Source organism: Pogona vitticeps, chromosome W (assembly GCF_051106095.1).
Source record: "Pogona vitticeps strain Pit_001003342236 chromosome W, PviZW2.1, whole genome shotgun sequence".
In the NCBI taxonomy this organism is placed as follows: domain Eukaryota; kingdom Metazoa; phylum Chordata; class Lepidosauria; order Squamata; family Agamidae; genus Pogona; species Pogona vitticeps.
The window spans coordinates 2,246,035-2,263,906 of record NC_135798.1 but is presented as its reverse complement, the minus strand read 5'-3'; the positions used below and the strand labels follow the sequence as shown (position 1 = coordinate 2,263,906).

The 17,872-nt window shown below is 40.4% G+C and overlaps 2 protein-coding genes across 2 annotated transcripts in view; both read left to right on the top strand.

The window, feature by feature from the left end:
- LOC144584981 (uncharacterized) overlaps positions 1 to 17,872 on the top strand; it is a 464,602-nt gene that overhangs the window by 234,710 nt on the left and 212,020 nt on the right.
- On the top strand, positions 1,088 to 17,270 carry LOC144584987 (delta-type opioid receptor). Its single transcript, XM_078382415.1, has 3 exons — positions 1,088 to 1,589; positions 14,456 to 14,805; positions 16,092 to 17,270. Exons 1-3 carry the CDS (start codon positions 1,363 to 1,365, stop codon positions 16,622 to 16,624), a joined length of 1,110 nt encoding a protein of 369 aa, XP_078238541.1. The 5' UTR covers positions 1,088 to 1,362; the 3' UTR covers positions 16,625 to 17,270.

The window sequence follows — 17,872 nt, the reverse complement described above, 5'->3', positions numbered from 1 at the left end:
CTATTCTGGTAACTCTCTTCAATTTCAACTGAACAATGAAGACACAGGGAATAACTACTGTTCCCCAGCTCCACCACACCAACAAGGCATCAGCTGACCAGGATGGCAAACTGAAGGAAATGCCTGCTTCTATTTCATTTATTTTACTTTAATTTGATTCCAGTTGGCTCTATCCAGTGGGTTTAATACATTTTCACTCCAATTCACAGATGAAGGGTGTGTTTTTGCTGTTGTTGTTCCCTTGTTCCTCAGCTGCATAGAAACCTGTTGTTTCAAAGGAAGGCCATGTGGAAAGGTAGATGCCAAAGAAGAAGAAAAAGCAGCTGCTACACTGCTTATACAGTGGTGCCTCGCTAGACAGTTAACCTATATGACAGTTTTTTCGCTAGACATTGACTTTTTGTGATCGCTATAGCGCTTCGCAAAACGGTGATTCCTATGGGGGAATTTCACTGGACAATGTTTGGTCCCTGCTTCGCAAACCGATTTTTGCTAGACGACAATTTTGACAGCTCCCTCCGCGCTTGCAAAACGGGTGTTTTTGGGACCTAAGCTTCGCAGGACAGCTATTTAAACAGCTGATCGGCGGTTCGCAAAGCAGCTTTCCTATGGCCGATCTTCGCTAGACAATGACGATTCTTCCACATTGGAATGCATTAAACAGGTTTCAATGCATTCCAATAGGGAAATACTTTTCGCTAAGCAATGGTTTCGCTAAACAGCGATTTCAGTGGAACGGATTATCATCATCTAGCGAGGCACCACTGTATTTTCTGCAGTTAATCGAATGGATACCTTTCCTCTGTGCTCCCTCTACCACTGCTCATATATATTGTCTCCATTGCTCGTGGAGTGAGAGAGTTTCGTGTGGTAGAATCAACAGCTCCTTAAGAACCTATTAACTAAAGCAGCTGGAAGGAAAATGTAGAATAAATTTTCTTAAGGGGTTTGACTCATCCCCTACCTTTAATCTGCAGCCTCTACTCCGTTTCTGACGTTCTGTGAGAAAGCCTCCCCCACCCCATTTAAAAACAAGACATCGCAACCAGTAGGGGAGCCTGGAAATTCAGTTTCCTGTGCTCAGATGCTCAGCACCAAGTAGCCAAGGGACTGCAGTGTTGTCTCTGTAGCACTGGATGCAGAAGGTTTGGCATCAATGCCAGATGCAGCTCTGGAAATACAGCTGCTACTGAAAATTCCTGCCTTTACCCAGCTAGACAATTCCCTGTCCCCTTTCAGTTTTATTTGGGCTTATTTGGTGACAGAAAGAGAAAGACTTAATTTTGCTCAGCACCATCTTCGAAGCCTAATCGGGTGGGGGTTGTCAGACCTCGGGGTGGAATCAAGAAGCTCCTTAACACGATGGAGCTGTCCACGCACCCAGGTGCTGAAACCTTCCCCAATTTTTTCTCTAACAGCACCTTGCAAGACTTCAGTTTGAGTTTTTTCACGCTGTCCAACACCATGAATCAATCTCCAATGAAGAACACCACTTCAATCATCATAGCCATTGCAATCACTGCCCTGTATTCTGTAGTCTGCGTAGTGGGACTGTTGGGGAATATCCTGGTAATGTATGGGATTGTCAGGTAAGGACACTGATTGTGTAAATCCAGCTTCCTTCTTGTCTAGATGTAGGAGAATTCTATGCATGCCTCCCTTGCTGAATGCCACAAGGACTGTGAGCATCAATTTGTGCTTATAATGCACTCTTACAAACTCTGTGTGTGTGTGTGTGTGTGTGTGTGTACACACACACACAAGATCACACACATGTCAGCTTTATTATTATATGCAACACAATAATCAGAGTGTTTGGATACAAAATTCCAAAAAAAATCTTTTTTGTTAAAGACAGAATATACACTGAGCAGGCAAGTGTCTGACGTGAAGCATTGTGTTTTTTAAAAGACTGGTAATTTTGGAGAGTAAGGTAATTTTTTTTAACTTTGTGTGTGAATTGAGCAGTGCATTGGTATTTGAAAGGGAACATAGCATAAGTCTATTAAAATGTTCAAATATGTTTCTGCCTCCTGAAAATGTGTGCAGTTGGAATTGCAAAATAATGGTGGTGTTGAAGATGGTTGCTACTACTGCTACTATCATTATTATAGTATTATTGTTACAGTATTGCATGTATGGGTTCCTGGTTCTGCAGTTCTGTCTGTTATGTAGATACTACATGTAGCTGTATATGAGTTTTTTAAAAAATTATCTTCTTAGTGATGTAGTTTCTATGAGAGAGGCCAGCTGGATAATGAGAATTAGATATATTCATTTCTGTGTTCACAAAGAATGAAAAGAATTCTGTTTAAATCCATCTTCTATAACAGTCGTAAAGGGAAGAGTGACTCATAGAAGACACATATTTTTATACAGGCAAGTGAGAGTCAGTGTGCAAAATAGACAAGAATTCAGTATGAAAGCATACGCATGAGTATGATCTGTTCCTTTATTAACTGTTGGACTTCTTTTGTTCAATATAATTATTGGTGCCTCGGCGGGCACCAATATATTGTGCTGACAACACCCATGGCAGCAGTCAAGATGGTCTACAGGCTAACCTCTTCTGTTCACTGCCGTTCACACTTGTTGAAAAACAGCCCTGACCATTGCTTTGTATTTGGGTGGGAAGTGGTGAACTGATGAAAAAAGGCATCCGCTTCTGGGATTTTCCCTTGCGTAGTGTCACAATCCTGTAGATCATCTTGACAGCTGCCATTGGTGTTGTCAACATCCAGGCTGCCCTTTGCTATATAATGTTTAACATTCTTTTTCCTGCTGCCAACATGAGCCCAATATCATTGCAGCAATATTGGGCCATTTCCTGTGTTTTTTAATCATGAAGCTTAATATCTCACATTCCTAAACCAGAGGGTTTTTTTTAAAGAAGTGAATATAATTTAATGCTTCCTGTGTTCCCTTTTGTACGTTCTGAAGTTCCTAAGGACCCCCCCCCCTTTTGCCCTGGGGAAGCCTTTGGGAACCTCAGTATATACCATAACATATAACTTTTAAATACCATAACATATAGCTGCCCAGAGACCTTTGGGTAGTGTGGGCGGCATATAAATAAATAAATAAATATCTATATGGCTGGAGAGCTACTGCTGGGATCAGGACCACCTGCAGCGATCTTATGGTAGCTGTTGGCTATCAAAAGCTCCTCCTAAAGCTCCGAATGTCTTCCTCAGGTCTTTCCTCAACCAAAAGCTGCCTGCATTTGCTTTTGGTTTCTATCAGATATTTTGAAAATACAACTTGTACAGAACCCTGTGTTATGCACATCACTTGGAGGCTTTGAATCGCCGATCACACATTTATATGAAAAAGAAAACATATAAAGAATACTGTTGGGATCAGAACTTTTGTTGTCTCAGTGTAAAACATCTACGTTTGTGGGCAAAGAACTGTGAAGTACACTCAGAAAGTCACAATCAAATTCAAATCCTATTTGTGTTCGCTCTGGTGAGATCAGAGTTATACAGAATTTTGCATAACGATGTAAATTCTGTGTTTGGAAATGCCAAATTCTTCTTTTGGAATAAAATATACAGTGCATGCATTTAGCCTTTTCTCTGCATAATATATGAGGACTGCTTCCAAAAACTGATCGGTGGATGGATGGATGGATGGATGGATGGATGGATGGATGGATGGATGGATGGATGGATGGATGGATGGATGGATGGAGAGAGAGAGAGAGAGAGAGAGAGAGAGAGAGAGAGAGAGATATCACTTCAGGGAATGGTGTTGTAGCCCAAACCAGTTAAGACTGCAGCTCCAGGCTTTCCTTTTTGTGCTACACAAACCCATTTTCTTAATGTCAATACAGTGCCAGAAGTTGATTGGTTTGAAATGTAGCCATATGATGCTTGTAGGAACAAAATAATCACAACATTTCTCACCTAGCTCATCCTAATTAAGTGAAGAACGAATGTATGAATTAAGTTCAAATTGCTAGTTTGAACAAAGGACATGGAAAACTTCTGTGTTGTGCTTGTGAGTAAATGAGTAGCTTCCCTGGAAAAGAACCTGATGTTGGGAAAGAGTGAAGGCAAGAGGAGAAGGGGGATGGCAGAGGATGAGATGGTTGGACAGTGTCAGCAAAGTGACCAACATGACTTTGATCCAACTCTCCAGGAGGCAGTGGACAGGAGGGCCTGCCATGCTCTGGTCCATGGGGTCACGAAGAGTTGGACACGACTAGACGACTAAACAACAACAAAAATGAGTAGCTAGAAAATTAAAAAATGAATAGGACTCAAGCAGCCACTAGCCAACTTCCCCCACAACTGAGGGAAGTAGTAGCAGGATTCCCAATAAGTAGCAGGGTTGAAGAGTGAATAAATGGGATAGGAGTGAGAACTGAATGTACAGCTGTCTGCTTCTGCGTGTTCTGCTTTTACACGTAGCTCTGCTCATCACTCCTGGCTAAGCTGCTGTGCCTTTTGTGCTGTGAACCAGTATTTTTCAGGGGAGGGCAAGTCTCCTTCAATCTTTCCCTGCACTGATCACAAAATTTTTCAGGAGAATGCTAGCATACTATAGAGCATTATCTGGGCACATAGCATGCGCTACTACAACATGGTAAGTATACATTGGAATAATAAGTATATTAAGAGCTCCATATCCATGGGGGATTGGTTTCAAGTCCCCCCACCACCATGGATTCTGAAAAAAGTGGATAATAGCAAACACTTTTTGTGCTAGCAAAGGCTTTACATAGCTTGGTCTCTTTCTCACTCTAGTGGCCAGTTCTGGTAGTTATATCATGGAAATATATATATATGGGTTTTTTATTTTAATATTTTTAATATTTTCATACCATGGATAAGTGAATCAGTGGATAGCGATCCCGTGGATACTGGGGTCCTAGTGTATTGTGATCCTATATTTCTTCTCTACCAGGGATGGCTAGGACATGCATTCTAGAGGTCTATAACTGGAAAACTGAGGGTCTATAGATGCAGACTCCCAGAATCTGTGCCACATCTACCTGATACAGAATCTTTATACTGACTGCCAGTCAATGGGACAAACACAGTACATCCCAAGAAACCAAGGCCCAGGGTGTGTTTCGTGCTGTTTCCCCTGTAAGTGCCTAAATTCAGTGTCTAAATTCCTTCAAGGGGTCTTATTATCAGGCCAGCTTGGCCAAAGTTACACCTGTTCTAGAGACTTTGGCTCGTTATTACAATACAGCATAATCGGGGTTCCCTTGCATGCAGCTCAGATGCTGTAGCTGACTTTAAATACAGCTGCTGATCCCTTATCTCTTTAGCTACAACAAATCAGAAACAGCTGCAGTTTAACCCAGATGCGGTGAGATCACCGATTCAAAAAAATTCAGTTTTGCTTTCTCGTATTTTTTAAAAATATCGTTTTCATTTGGTTACAAAGAAAATGAAAGAAAAAGATTGCAAAATTCAAGTAAATAGAAAGAACTACAGTTAGTCTCCTCGTGAGGACTCAGTGAATGTATCACCTAGTAGGGAGGAGAGAGATAATTCATATTTGAGTGTTTTGGTTTTGTGGGGGAGGCTTTGATTTTTACTTTTATGTCTATTTGCTTGCTTGCTTTTCTGGATTTTGTGGAAGAATGAGTTGTGTTTCTTTCCTCGTTTTGCTTCAGTTCCTTGTATGGGTGTTTGGCTACTTCTTCGATGGGTTTTTTTAAAGATTTATTCTGTATTTTTTCTGTTAAAGGTGTATATTTTGCTGGCTTTTGTCCGAACTATTTTGTTTGTTTCTGTGAGAAGGGGTCTGGACCAGGAAATAGACTTTGTTACTGTGTGCCAATGGTGATGGTGGTTTTTTTGCCCTGTCAAAATGGCATGACGATTACATTCTGCTGATCCTTACAACTCTTCAGCACTTGTTGGAAAAGTAGAATGTGTTTCTTCAACTGGATGATACAGATCCATTTCATAAGTAGAGAAACCAGCATGTAAGGTAGATTTACCATTCTGGATCAAAGAAGATAAACATATTGTGTTTATATCAGGTTGGAAGCATTTTATCTAAAATGTCTTTTAGAAGAAAGATTCATAATCAAGACAGAAGCACAAAAAGGTTAATATATTCTCAATTTTCTCCAACCTACCGTTTATCTCATTCTGTTAAGTTCTTAACAAAGTTCTGTACGATTTGTTTTAGGCAGATCTACCAGCTGTTTGTCAACTCTTGTTGTGGGAAAATGAATCTGCATTTTGTTCTACCTTTGATTTGGGTTTCTGACTGGACCCATGGTTTATTAAGTTCTTGTTGAACTTAATATGTATCATCAAGTTGGAACTGGCTTATAGCAACCCTAACAGGACTTTCAAAGTAAATACAGTATTTATGGTTTTATCAGTTTCATAACCCCAATGAGTTTTAATGGTTGCATGGTGATTTTGTCCCTAGTCTGTCACCACTCCACCACACTGGATGGTTTATTAAGAGGAGCATTCAGTACCAAGAGATTTTTTGTTAATTTGTTGTTCAGTTCCAGAAGATTTGTTGTTAATCATGGGATTTATAACATGCAAAAGAAGTCCTGAATTGATTAATGTTAGGTCAAAACATGTACATCCTGTTAACTAAGCAGGGCTGCTCTGTCTGGAATTAGTTATTGGACCATTGCCTATTAAAACTATTGAATTAAAACACTAAAAAAACAATTTTAAAGGATATTGAAGAAAGACAAGAGTAAAAAAAAAAAAACCTTCCTTAGCAGACAAATATTTAATAAAATTCTGCCTGAAAGATAAAGGCTGCTGCCTTCGAGTGGAATGGCAGTAGGCAGAGGACCAGCCTGAGCACCGATGGAAGGTAGTTCCAAAATTTGAAAGAAGCTACCAAGAAGGAACTTCTCATCCATAGGAGTACCTATTAGAGTTTCTACTACCAAAGATTTTAAAAGAGAGGAGATACAGTGGTGCCTCACAAGATGAACGTAATTCATTCCACGAGAAGCGCTGTCTTGCGAAAAAAAATCGTCTTGCGAAAAGCAGTTTCCCATAGGAATGCATTGCAATGCATTCCTATGGGAACCTTGCAAGATGAATGAAATTTTTTTCATCTTGTGAGGCATCGATCTCGGGGGGGGGGACGTCTTGTGAAGCACAGCCATAGAAGAAGCCGTCTTGCAAAGCACCATAGTAGCTTGAAGCCAGCAATGAACCAATAGCTAGTGTTACCAGGTTCAGTCAGTAATCTAACTCCAGCATCTCAAACCTGCTAATGTTTCAAGGGTGAGTCTACTACCCCAAGCAGAGATTTGTACCGATGTCTGAGTAGTAGTACACAACACTGCCTCTGCCATGGTTCATAGTAAATTGGTACAGCTCCACTCCATGTACGAGGATGTTTAGGACCTCCCAAGTTCACTGCCTGGCTCCATTTCCCCGTTCCAGAAGCTGACTGGGACTTCTGCCAATGTGACAAAAACCTCCTCAAAAGCCATCAGGAAGTCATTTAGATCCATCAGACTCCTAGGGTGGATCATCTTAATCATCCTCCCACCCTGCATAAGCTTCTAATGAGTTATGATTATTCGATGACAATGAAACTGTAACAAGTTCTTCTGCATCCAGATGACACTCACCTTGCTTAACATACAAGGGGAAGGGAGAGAGAGTTTTGGAATGTGCCCTGCAGCATAAATAGAGCCATATGTCATTTTGTCACACCCATTGTTGTCATGGAGAACGTGGTCTCATCAATGTTGAAGTTCCTCAGTACAGCAAACGGTGGGAACTTTATTGCTACCCTCAAAGCCATCTTGGTTAGCTTTGCAAGGGAAGCTGTTGTGTAATGCACCAACAGAATCTTTATTTTGTCCTAGGCCACACTGTCAGATAGGGAAACTCAGGGAAATTATCGGATGTGGTATCTGGTGAGGGGACTGGAATCATAATAGGCAACTACAGCTTTCCTCATCTTCCATTCTCAAAGTCTCTCATACCTTTTTTTTTCTTCTGACCGCACCAGGAACACTACTAAACATTTTAACAGATTGTAAGGATGATTCATAATCACAGACTTCCTGGTTATTGTGCCACTTCTTTCCCAGCAAAAAAAATAAAAATAAAATAAAGGACAGAGTTGTCATTGGTGTGGGCTTTGTTATGTAAAGCTTGTAATTTCTTTCCAGAGAACTGCACAACTTCAAACAATTATTGCTAATCATGAAATTTCAGAAGATCAGCTTGCCATGGTAACCAGAGAAATTTCTGAAAGCAAACCTGACAGAAAATAACCAAAAGATAATCATTATGTTACAATGGGAAATTAGATTTAAAAGAGAAGACAAAAAAAGGAAAAAGAAAGGGGGGAAAAAAGAAAGAAAAGAACCGTGTATTTTAAATAGATAACCGACTGGTTCTGTAACGTCAGACGGAATTTTTGCCAAGAGACAATGAGGCAAGGATAGCAGATAGGGAGCAGGTCGGAAGTCCTCTGAACAAATAATTGCCTTTTGTCTCAATTTATCTGGAGAGGATGGTGTTAATGCCACAATATGGTAACAGGGAGTTATTTGCCTGGGTGCTCAACTATAATCATGCTACCTGTCTTTACATAAAACTGAGGAAAAAATTGATTTCACAGTTATTTAAAATGTAGCTTCCAGTTATGAGTTTAAAGGAAAGCGTAGTTTTGAGGTAGGCTCGTTTTTGGATTCAGCTCTCGTCGTTTCTCAACAATATCGATGAATCCTGGGATTCTGCTGTCTGACCGTTTTAGAAAGAAAGGACACATTTTATTTATTTTATTATAACATTATTGCTAGCCCCAGGTTAAAGGAATTCATAACCTCACTGTATGACAGAGCACTTAAAAGAGACCCAACACCCTCATATGGAGCCCAAGAAGACATTTTGATTCTGGCTACCATTTTCCCCTCTCTGGATTTGTTGTACAGTATATTGTTGTATAGGGATGTGGTGGCGCTGCGGGCTAAACCGCAGAAGCCTGTGCTGCAGGGTCAGAAGACCAAGCAGTCGTAAGATCGAATCCACACGACGGAGTGAGCGCCCGTCGCTTGTCCCAGCTTCCGCCAACCTAGCGGTTCGAAAGCATGCAAATGCAAATAGATGAATAGGGACCACCTTGGTGGGAAAGTAACAGCGTTCCGTGTCTAAGTCGCACTGGCCATGTGACCATGGAAGATTGTCTTCGGACAAAAACGCTGGGTCTATGGCTTGGAAACGGGGATGAGCAGCGCCCCCTAGAGTCGAACATGACTGGACAAAAATTGTCAAGGGGAACCTTTACCTTTACCTATATTGTTGTATGAGTAGACATTGTATAGAGGGGTGGGGTAAAAATTGAATAAATAAATAAAATAAAGTATATGGTACTGGAGTGATTGTTGTTATGTACGATCAGATCTGACTTATATCAACCCTAATAGGGTTTTCAGGATAAGGGAGGTATTTAAGGAGTGATTTTGGCAGTTCCATTCCCTCACCTCTCCCAGGAGTTTCCATGGCAGAGCAGAGGAATTGAATCCGGGTCTCCTAGCACTCTATCAACTACACCACACTGGTATATACAGTTGTATTTGGGTTTTAGCAAGTACCTCAAGCTTGAAGTTTTATTTAGAAATGGGAAAAAAAATCAGGCAGTTTCACTTGTGTCATGAAGAAATTCATGAATATTGATAAAATCATTCAAAAACTGAATATTTATTCACCTGAACATGTATCCATATTACTATATTTAGATTCTAAACCATATCCTAAAGAAGAGTCTTTTCTGAAAATATTTTTAATTGCTCTGTGTTGCACCTTCTCTTGGTTGTTCACTATAACCTTAACCTTAGGCATCCTTCAGTCTTGAGAGACTATGGTAACATGCTCTGTATGGAGGATTTGGAGATGTCCTCTCCAGAGCACGAAGCCTGGGTAAAATAATATGGAGGATAGGCTGTTACCCAAGCAACAAATCCCCCCTCTCCACGTCGCAGAAATAGTCCAATGGAAAGGCAAGAGCCAATACAAATGGTTCCAGCGGACGTTGCAGGAGTTGGTATGTTGAAGAGATTAAGTCTCCATGCTTAAGTCTGGACCCCTGAAAGCCTCAGCTAGGACTGAATAGTCAAATCTGAGAGTCCAGTCTAAGGCCATTACCCTTATTCTGTACGGTACGTAGAAAGAAATGTTCTGGTAGATATCAGAACATTTCATTGTAAATGTACTCCCAGCTATGCATCTTGCTTTTTTCACAGCTTTGTTTTAGCCATGTGATTGTGTCATCTTGCACTTCAGTGTCTCGTTGTAGAGTGAAACAACAGTGTCAGATAACACTAGCATATCTGTAGACGCTTCCGCACTCATGGCTGTGTTTTAAGCCATGTGCTGTGATTGCCTTGGTCAGTCCTTTGGCGCCATTGAAGGGACGTTTAGTCGACTTCAATGATGATACAAGGATGGTTCAGTGTGGGTCTGATGGCTTTCTGCTCACACGAGTAAGGAACTACAATGCATTTCGGAACTATGTTTCTGATGTGTGCCAATTTTGGAATTGCTTAAGGCTATTAGTTATATTACTTTGAAATAATGACTTTTGGCATTGTAACAAGATTTTTTTTGTTTGTGTGTAGATTTTTCTACTGTTTTGATTCTTGATTGATTGATTGATTGATTGATTGATTGATTCATTTATTCTTTTATTCATTCATTCATTCATTCATTCATTCATTCATTCATTCATTCATTTAAATTTTTTCCCCCTGCCTTTCTCCTTGAAAGGACCCAAGTAAACTTACCTCACTAAAAGGACAATATTTAAAAGCTAAAAACAGTAACTATACAAACATTTTAAAAGAATTGAACAAGTATTATATTAAAAAGGGTAAACAAAACAATGCTAAAAGCCCATTTAAAAGAGCACAACAATCCATTCTAAAAAATTGCTGCCAATCACTCAGGAAAAGCCTTCCTGAAGAGAAAGGTCTTTGGCTGCTTGCGGAAGGAAAGCAAAGATGGGGCCAGCCTAGCTTCTTGTGGGAGGGAGTTCCAGAGTCTGGGAGCGGCCACAGAGAACGCTCTCTCCTGTGTCCCCATCAAGTGCCACCGTGAGGGTGGTGAGATTGAAGCAAAGTCCTCCCTTGATGATCTGAATGCCTGGTCAGGCTCACAGGGGGAGATGCGTCTACTTGATTCATTTTTTTCCCTCCTCAGAAATGGGAATAAAAGTACATGAGTAAGAGAGAAGGATTCCATCAGGAGCTTTAAGTAACCCAATTTTCTGCCCAGAGGTGGGCTAGAACACTTATTCAAAGACATCTAGACGTTTCACTATTTTTAGGTGCTGTACAAAGGCTGAATTCCATGCAGATCAAGCGCTTCCATGTGCACTAAGACTTTTCCAAACAAGGTCTGCTCTGTTACACGAGGGGGCAGGATTTGAGGAAGTATGAAGTGTTAGAAGTTACCTCTGAACACAGCTGAAAAGAAAGGATTTGAAAACTGATGAAAGAGGCAACTGATAATGGTGTATTTCAAGTGTCCTTGCCGGGACACTTGAAATGCACCTTCTGAGGATAATTAAAATTGTATGGAAACAGCAATTTAAATGCCAGGATGCATTAGAGAGAGGTTGAGAGCAACCAAGGACATTCTTCTGTGTGGTCAAACCTAAACTCCCAGAATCCACAGGTACAGTGTTGACTATACTGGCTGTTGATTCTGGCTGTAGCCCCAAAATTAACTTTTTCAGCACATTCTCTTCCAGCTTCCATTCCCCTGTTTGATTAATATATAGATTGACTTCCATCATATGGCAGAGGGGCAAATGTCACATCCCATACATCTTACTTAGTTTACCCATCACTGCAACTGAAGTGATTAATCTAAGTTGGCAAGCAGAAAAATCTATAGCTTTATGTTGCAGGTCCTTTGTTTTAAAATATGGTTCTGAGTCAAAGAGGCAAAGATAAGAGAGGGCCATAATCAGCCTCGAATAGCAATGATCATAGTTTAGCAGCCATAAATGTTATTTCCACTCTTCTTACATTCTTAGCTTGAAGGCCTGTCAATGAACTTTGAAATGTGACGATCCTGGATGGTAGTTTGGCAGTTACAGTACAAAAAAAGTAACATTTCCAAGATGTAGCCAAGTTAGTCTCTGCTGTCATATCAGGCAAAAAGAAAAGAAAAAATTAAAAAATAAAGGAGTCCAAAACGTTGTGGTACCTTAAAGACTAACTGCTATATTTTAATGTGAGCTTTCATGGACAGTTTGTCTGAGAAAGTGGGGTTTTTAAAGGGTTTTTTAAAAGATTTTTGATGTGGTGTAGTGAATACAATTATGGACTAAGGTGCAGGCGTTCTGGGTTGGAATCCCCACTGGAGAGTGGAACTGTCAAAACTGCTCTTTAAATTTCTAATTTACCTGTTAGTTAGTTCCAATGTGATGACACCTAACATACCAACAGAACAAGGGTGGCGTATTAAAGCTCAGAAAATTGTTAGAATCTGGATTTTTGATCTCTCAAGCCAGAATATCCTTTCTGGATACTGAGGAAGCATAGAGTAGTCCTAGAATGAGCTGGAAATTTTAGCATGTGTACATTAATGAAACAGCAATGACTGTGTTGGCTCGGGCATGTCGTGAGAATGTCTGACGGTCGGATTCCAAAAGATTTTCTGTATGGAGAATTAAGACATAAGACATAAGAAATTTATTTGTCATTGCACACACAAGTGGGTGCAACGAAATGAGGTGCTCTTCCCCAAGGTAAAACTGGACAACACCACTACCAAAAAAAAAGTTAAAAATATACACAACACTCACCATACAAATATAGATACCCTGTTTCTCCCAGCAATTAAAATTCCACCAAAAACTTATGACCCCGCATTTAAACTCAATACTGCACTTGGGTAAAAGCTGTTCTTGAATCTGCTTGTCCTTGCTTTCAATACCCTGAATCTCCTTCCCGATGGTAATAATTTAAAGAGCTGATGTCCCGGATGAGAGGAGTCTTTCAGTATGTTAGATATCTTCCTCTTACATCTGTTCTTATACAATTCTTCCAAAGAGGGGAGTGAACAGCCAATGATGTTTTGGGCCGTCTTAATCACCCTTTGAATTGCCTTTTTCTCTGCCACTGTGCAGCTCGTGAACCATACACAGAGACAGTAGGATAATATGCTCTCAATCGAACTCCGATAGAAGGTGGTTAACAAACTCTCAGTCAATTGTTGTTTTCTAAGAATCCTTAGAAAATACAACCGTTGTTGCGCCTTCCTGATTAACACAGCGGTGTTTGCACTCCAAGTCAGGTCATTTGTTATGATGGTCCCAAGAAACTTACATTCAACCACCTGTTCCACACAAACTCCATCTATATACAGTGGCTGAATGTCTGCTCTTTTTTTCCTATAGTCCACTATAAATTCCTTGGTTTTTAGGATGTTAAATAGAAGATTGTTTTTTCTGCACCTGCGGGATAACTGTAATACCTCATCCCGATACGCAGACTCATCATCCCCAGAGATAAGTCCTACTAGTGTAGTATCGTCTGCAAATTTGATAATCCTATTACTGGGATGGTTATTGGTGCAATCCGATGAATAAATGGAGAACAGTAGTGGACTAAGGACACAGCCTTGTGGAGTGCCAGTGCTGAGTATCTTGTCAGTAGAGATGTAATCATTCAGTTTAACCCTTTGTGGACGATTTGTTTAAAAATCCAAAATCCACAGACAGATAGAATCTGGAAAATCTAGATCTTTCAGTTTGACTATTAATCTGTGGGGTATAATGGTATTAAAAGCAGAGCTAAAGTCCGCAAACAGCATTCTTACATAATTCCCTTGTGTTTCCAAGTGGGATAAAGCCATATAAAGCACAGTATTGATCGCATCCTCGGTTGATCTATTTTCTTTATAAGCAAACTGAAGCCCATCAAAGGAATCAGGAAGGCAGGAGATAATATATTTCCGAACTAACTGCTCAAAGCACTTCATTAAGATTGAGCACTTCATTAAGCACTTCATTAAGATTAGTGCAAGGAAACTGCCCCAGAGGGAGACCACAGCTGCGATACAAGGAGATCTGCAAGCCGGATCTGAAGGCCTTAGGAATGAACCTCAACAGATGGGAAATGTTGACCTCTGAGGATTCAGCCTGGAGGCAGGCGGTGCATCATGGCCTCTCCCAATTTGAAGAGACTCTTGTCCAGCAGGCCGAGGCAGAGAGGCAGTCCCGGAAGCAGCAAAATCAAGGAGCTGGACAGGGGACAGATTGTATTTGTCTTCAGTGTGGAAGGGATTGTCACTCTCGAATTGGCCTCCTCAGCCACACTAGAGGCTGTTCCACGTCCTCCATTCAGAGCACGTGACCCTAGTCTCTTGAGACTGAAGGATGCCATTGCATTACATCTCTTTCCATCTGTGTCTTTTTCCTGTACAGTTCAAGCTGCCTTTCACATTCCTCTCTCTTTTTCTCATCCTTCCAGATACACCAAAATGAAAACAGCTACCAATATCTACATCTTTAACCTGGCCCTGGCTGATGCTTTGGCCACCAGTACATTGCCTTTCCAGAGTGCAAAGTATCTGATGGAGACCTGGCCTTTTGGGGAGCTCCTCTGCAAGGCTGTTCTCTCCATCGACTACTACAACATGTTCACGAGCATCTTTACGCTCACCATGATGAGTGTGGATCGGTACATAGCTGTCTGCCATCCAGTTAAAGCCCTAGATTTCCGAACTCCGGCAAAAGCAAAACTAATCAACATTTGCATCTGGCTTCTTTCCTCTGCCATTGGAGTGCCAATCATGATCATGGCAGTCACCAGATCTCACGGTAAGTATGTATGGTTTGGAAATTTTTATTTATTATATTTATTTTTTTAAAAAAAATTATTCTGCCTTTCTCCTTAAAAAGGACCCAAAGTGGCTCACATCATTAAAAAGCAGTCTTTAAAGCTAACAATAGCAAGTATATACAAATACTAAAAAGGATCAGATACAACACTAAAAAAATGGTAAACCAAAGCAACACCAAAACACATCCAAAGCAGTGAAGTACAACAATCTATTTTAAAAACCCACTCAGGCTGCCAGTAACTCAGGGAAAACTTGCCTGATTCCAACACTTCCCAGCTGCATTGACCCATTAGATTCTGGATGCTGCCCCTTCCATTTTATTGTTAAACAATTACATCCAAAAATTGGAGGAGTGAAGAATATATTTTGATTTGATTTTTTAAATAAGAATGTTAACTCACATACTTTTATATAAGAATGTTAATTAATGTATGTCTTAAAGCATGCTGTTTGGTTTGTTTGTTAAAATGGAAGCAGGATGCCATACGTTGAAAGAATTGATCAATAGACAGATCCTTTCAATGTATTACATTCTGCTTCTATTTTTATATACTCTACAGTATATACATGGAGGCAGGAATCAGAAGTGACAGATCTGTCACTTATACTCAGAGTTTCTGGTGTCTCACTTTCAGATCTCTGACCAATGGACTTTCAGCTGTGTAAAGATGTTTGTGTTTATCTAGGATCACAATCTCTGTTTTCTTCAGCTTTCAAAATCCAGACAGGGTTGATACTTTTACTGAGTTGAAAAAAGGGGGTTTGAAAGAATGTGCAAACTTTCACGATGACTATCCTTTTTCATCATGGAATCCTGGATGTAATGAAAGAGGCAGGCTACAGACCAAAATATTGTTGCCATGAGGTACTAGATTTCACATGAGGTAACCCTGAGCTATTCCATCTCCTTTTGTTGTCTGCAGCCTTGCTCCTCAAATACATCCTCAAAACCTCAATGCATTTAACAACCTATGGGCTATGAATGTCATCACAATGTAAAGAGGATTCAAGCTTCTACCGACTGCATGTTTGGGACAGAAAGAACGTGACATAGAAAGATGTCGAAACAAAATAAAACTAATTAGATTTTCCCAAAGATTCCACTGCTTTACCATGGGCATTTTATATGTGAAGCACATGCTCTGCTATTGATTTATAACCCCTCCTCAAGAGAATTGCTATTTTCTTGACAATTTAGCTCTCTCTCTCTCTCTCTCTCTCCATTTTTTCTCTCCTGACACACTTCCTCTGTTTTCCATTCAGATGACATGGTGATGTGTCTCCTCCAGTTTCCAGAACCTCAGATTTACTGGGATACAGTGACCAAGATCTGTGTTTTCATCTTTGCCTTCTTGATCCCCATCTTGGTCATCACCATCTGCTATGGGCTGATGATTCTCCGCCTGAAGAGTGTCCGCCTCCTCTCGGGCTCCAAGGAGAAAGACCGCAACCTGCGCCGTATCACACACATGGTGCTGGTGGTGGTGGCCGCTTTCATCATCTGTTGGACACCCATCCATATTTTTGTCATTGTTTGGACCCTGGTGGGCATTGACAAGAAGAATCCCTATGTGGTGGCCAGCCTTCATTTCTGCATTGCCTTGGGGTACACCAACAGCAGCCTCAATCCAATACTCTATGCTTTCCTGGATGAAAATTTCAAGAGGTGTTTCCGAGAATTCTGCCTCCCGTTTCAGTCCAAGATGGAACATAACAGCTTCAGCAGGGCCCGTAATACCACCCGAGAACGTATCTCTACATGCACACCTTCAGAAGTCCTCAATAAGTCAGCCTGACTGGACACTGACAGCCCCCAAAAGAGCCTCTTGAGGATGCAATGAAGATTGATCGTTTATTTATTTCATGTATATACCACCCCATGAGTACAATGCACTAATCTGGGCGGCTGACTAAAATCAGCAACAAATAATAAAAGATGAAGAAGTAAAATAAACATTTTATGACCTACATTCAGAAATAGCCCAGCTCACCATGACGAATTTTATGAGGGCCCATAGGAAGAGGCATGTGAAAGAAAAGCCTGATCACAAATATTTTGTACTTCTTAAGAGTGTGAATGCCAGAATGATAGGAGATTCCTACAGGCTTTCAAGAGAAAACTGGGCAATCAGCTCTGCTTTGATTTGGATTCCTGCACTGAGCAGGGGGTTGGACTAGATGACCTTATAGGCCCCTTCCTGTTCCATTGTGATTCTATGATATATTGCAGATCTGAATATTAAGAAGGAAATGCCAGCTGCAAATCCCTTTCAGTGCTTGTGCTTTTTTAAAAAACTAGAACTTTTTTATTTTTAATTAAATTATCAAAAATGTCCTTAGTTGATTGTTCTGTTTAAATGATCTTTTTTGCTTTTTGCATATACTGTACTGTAATTACCCTTAAATTATATTATAAATTAAATACCTGAGTGTTCACTGGAACCACTTATATAAATTTATAATTTATATTATAAGTTAAATAACTGTGTGCTCACTGGAAGGACAGATCCTGAAGCTGAGGCTCCAATACTTTGGCCATCTCATGAGAAGAGAAGACTCCCTGGAAAAGATCCTGATGTTGGGAAAGTATGAAGGCAGGAGGAGAAGGGGACAACAAAGGAAAAGATGGTTGGACAGTGTCATCAAAGCGACCAACATGAATTTGACCCAATTCCGGGAGGTAGTGGAAGACAGGAGGGTGTGCTCTGGTCCATGGGGTCACAAAGAGTCGGACACAACTAAATGAATAAACAACAACAACCCTTAAAGAAATGTAGGTACACTAAATGGCCAAGATAAGCATACTGATAACTAGATACCATTCATTGCATAAAAACATGAAGTTCTTTTAAAATGAACTTTCTAAAGGCTACAAAATTAAATTCACTTCAGCTGGAGAAACAAATATTAGAATTCAGTTTGTAACTATGGAATTTCAGTTCTACGGGACATAAACAGAAGCTGTCGTCCTAAGTGGAGCCCAGGTCAACCACTTTATAACATTTTAATCAAAGTGTATTACAATAGGGGCAGGAATCTTGTGG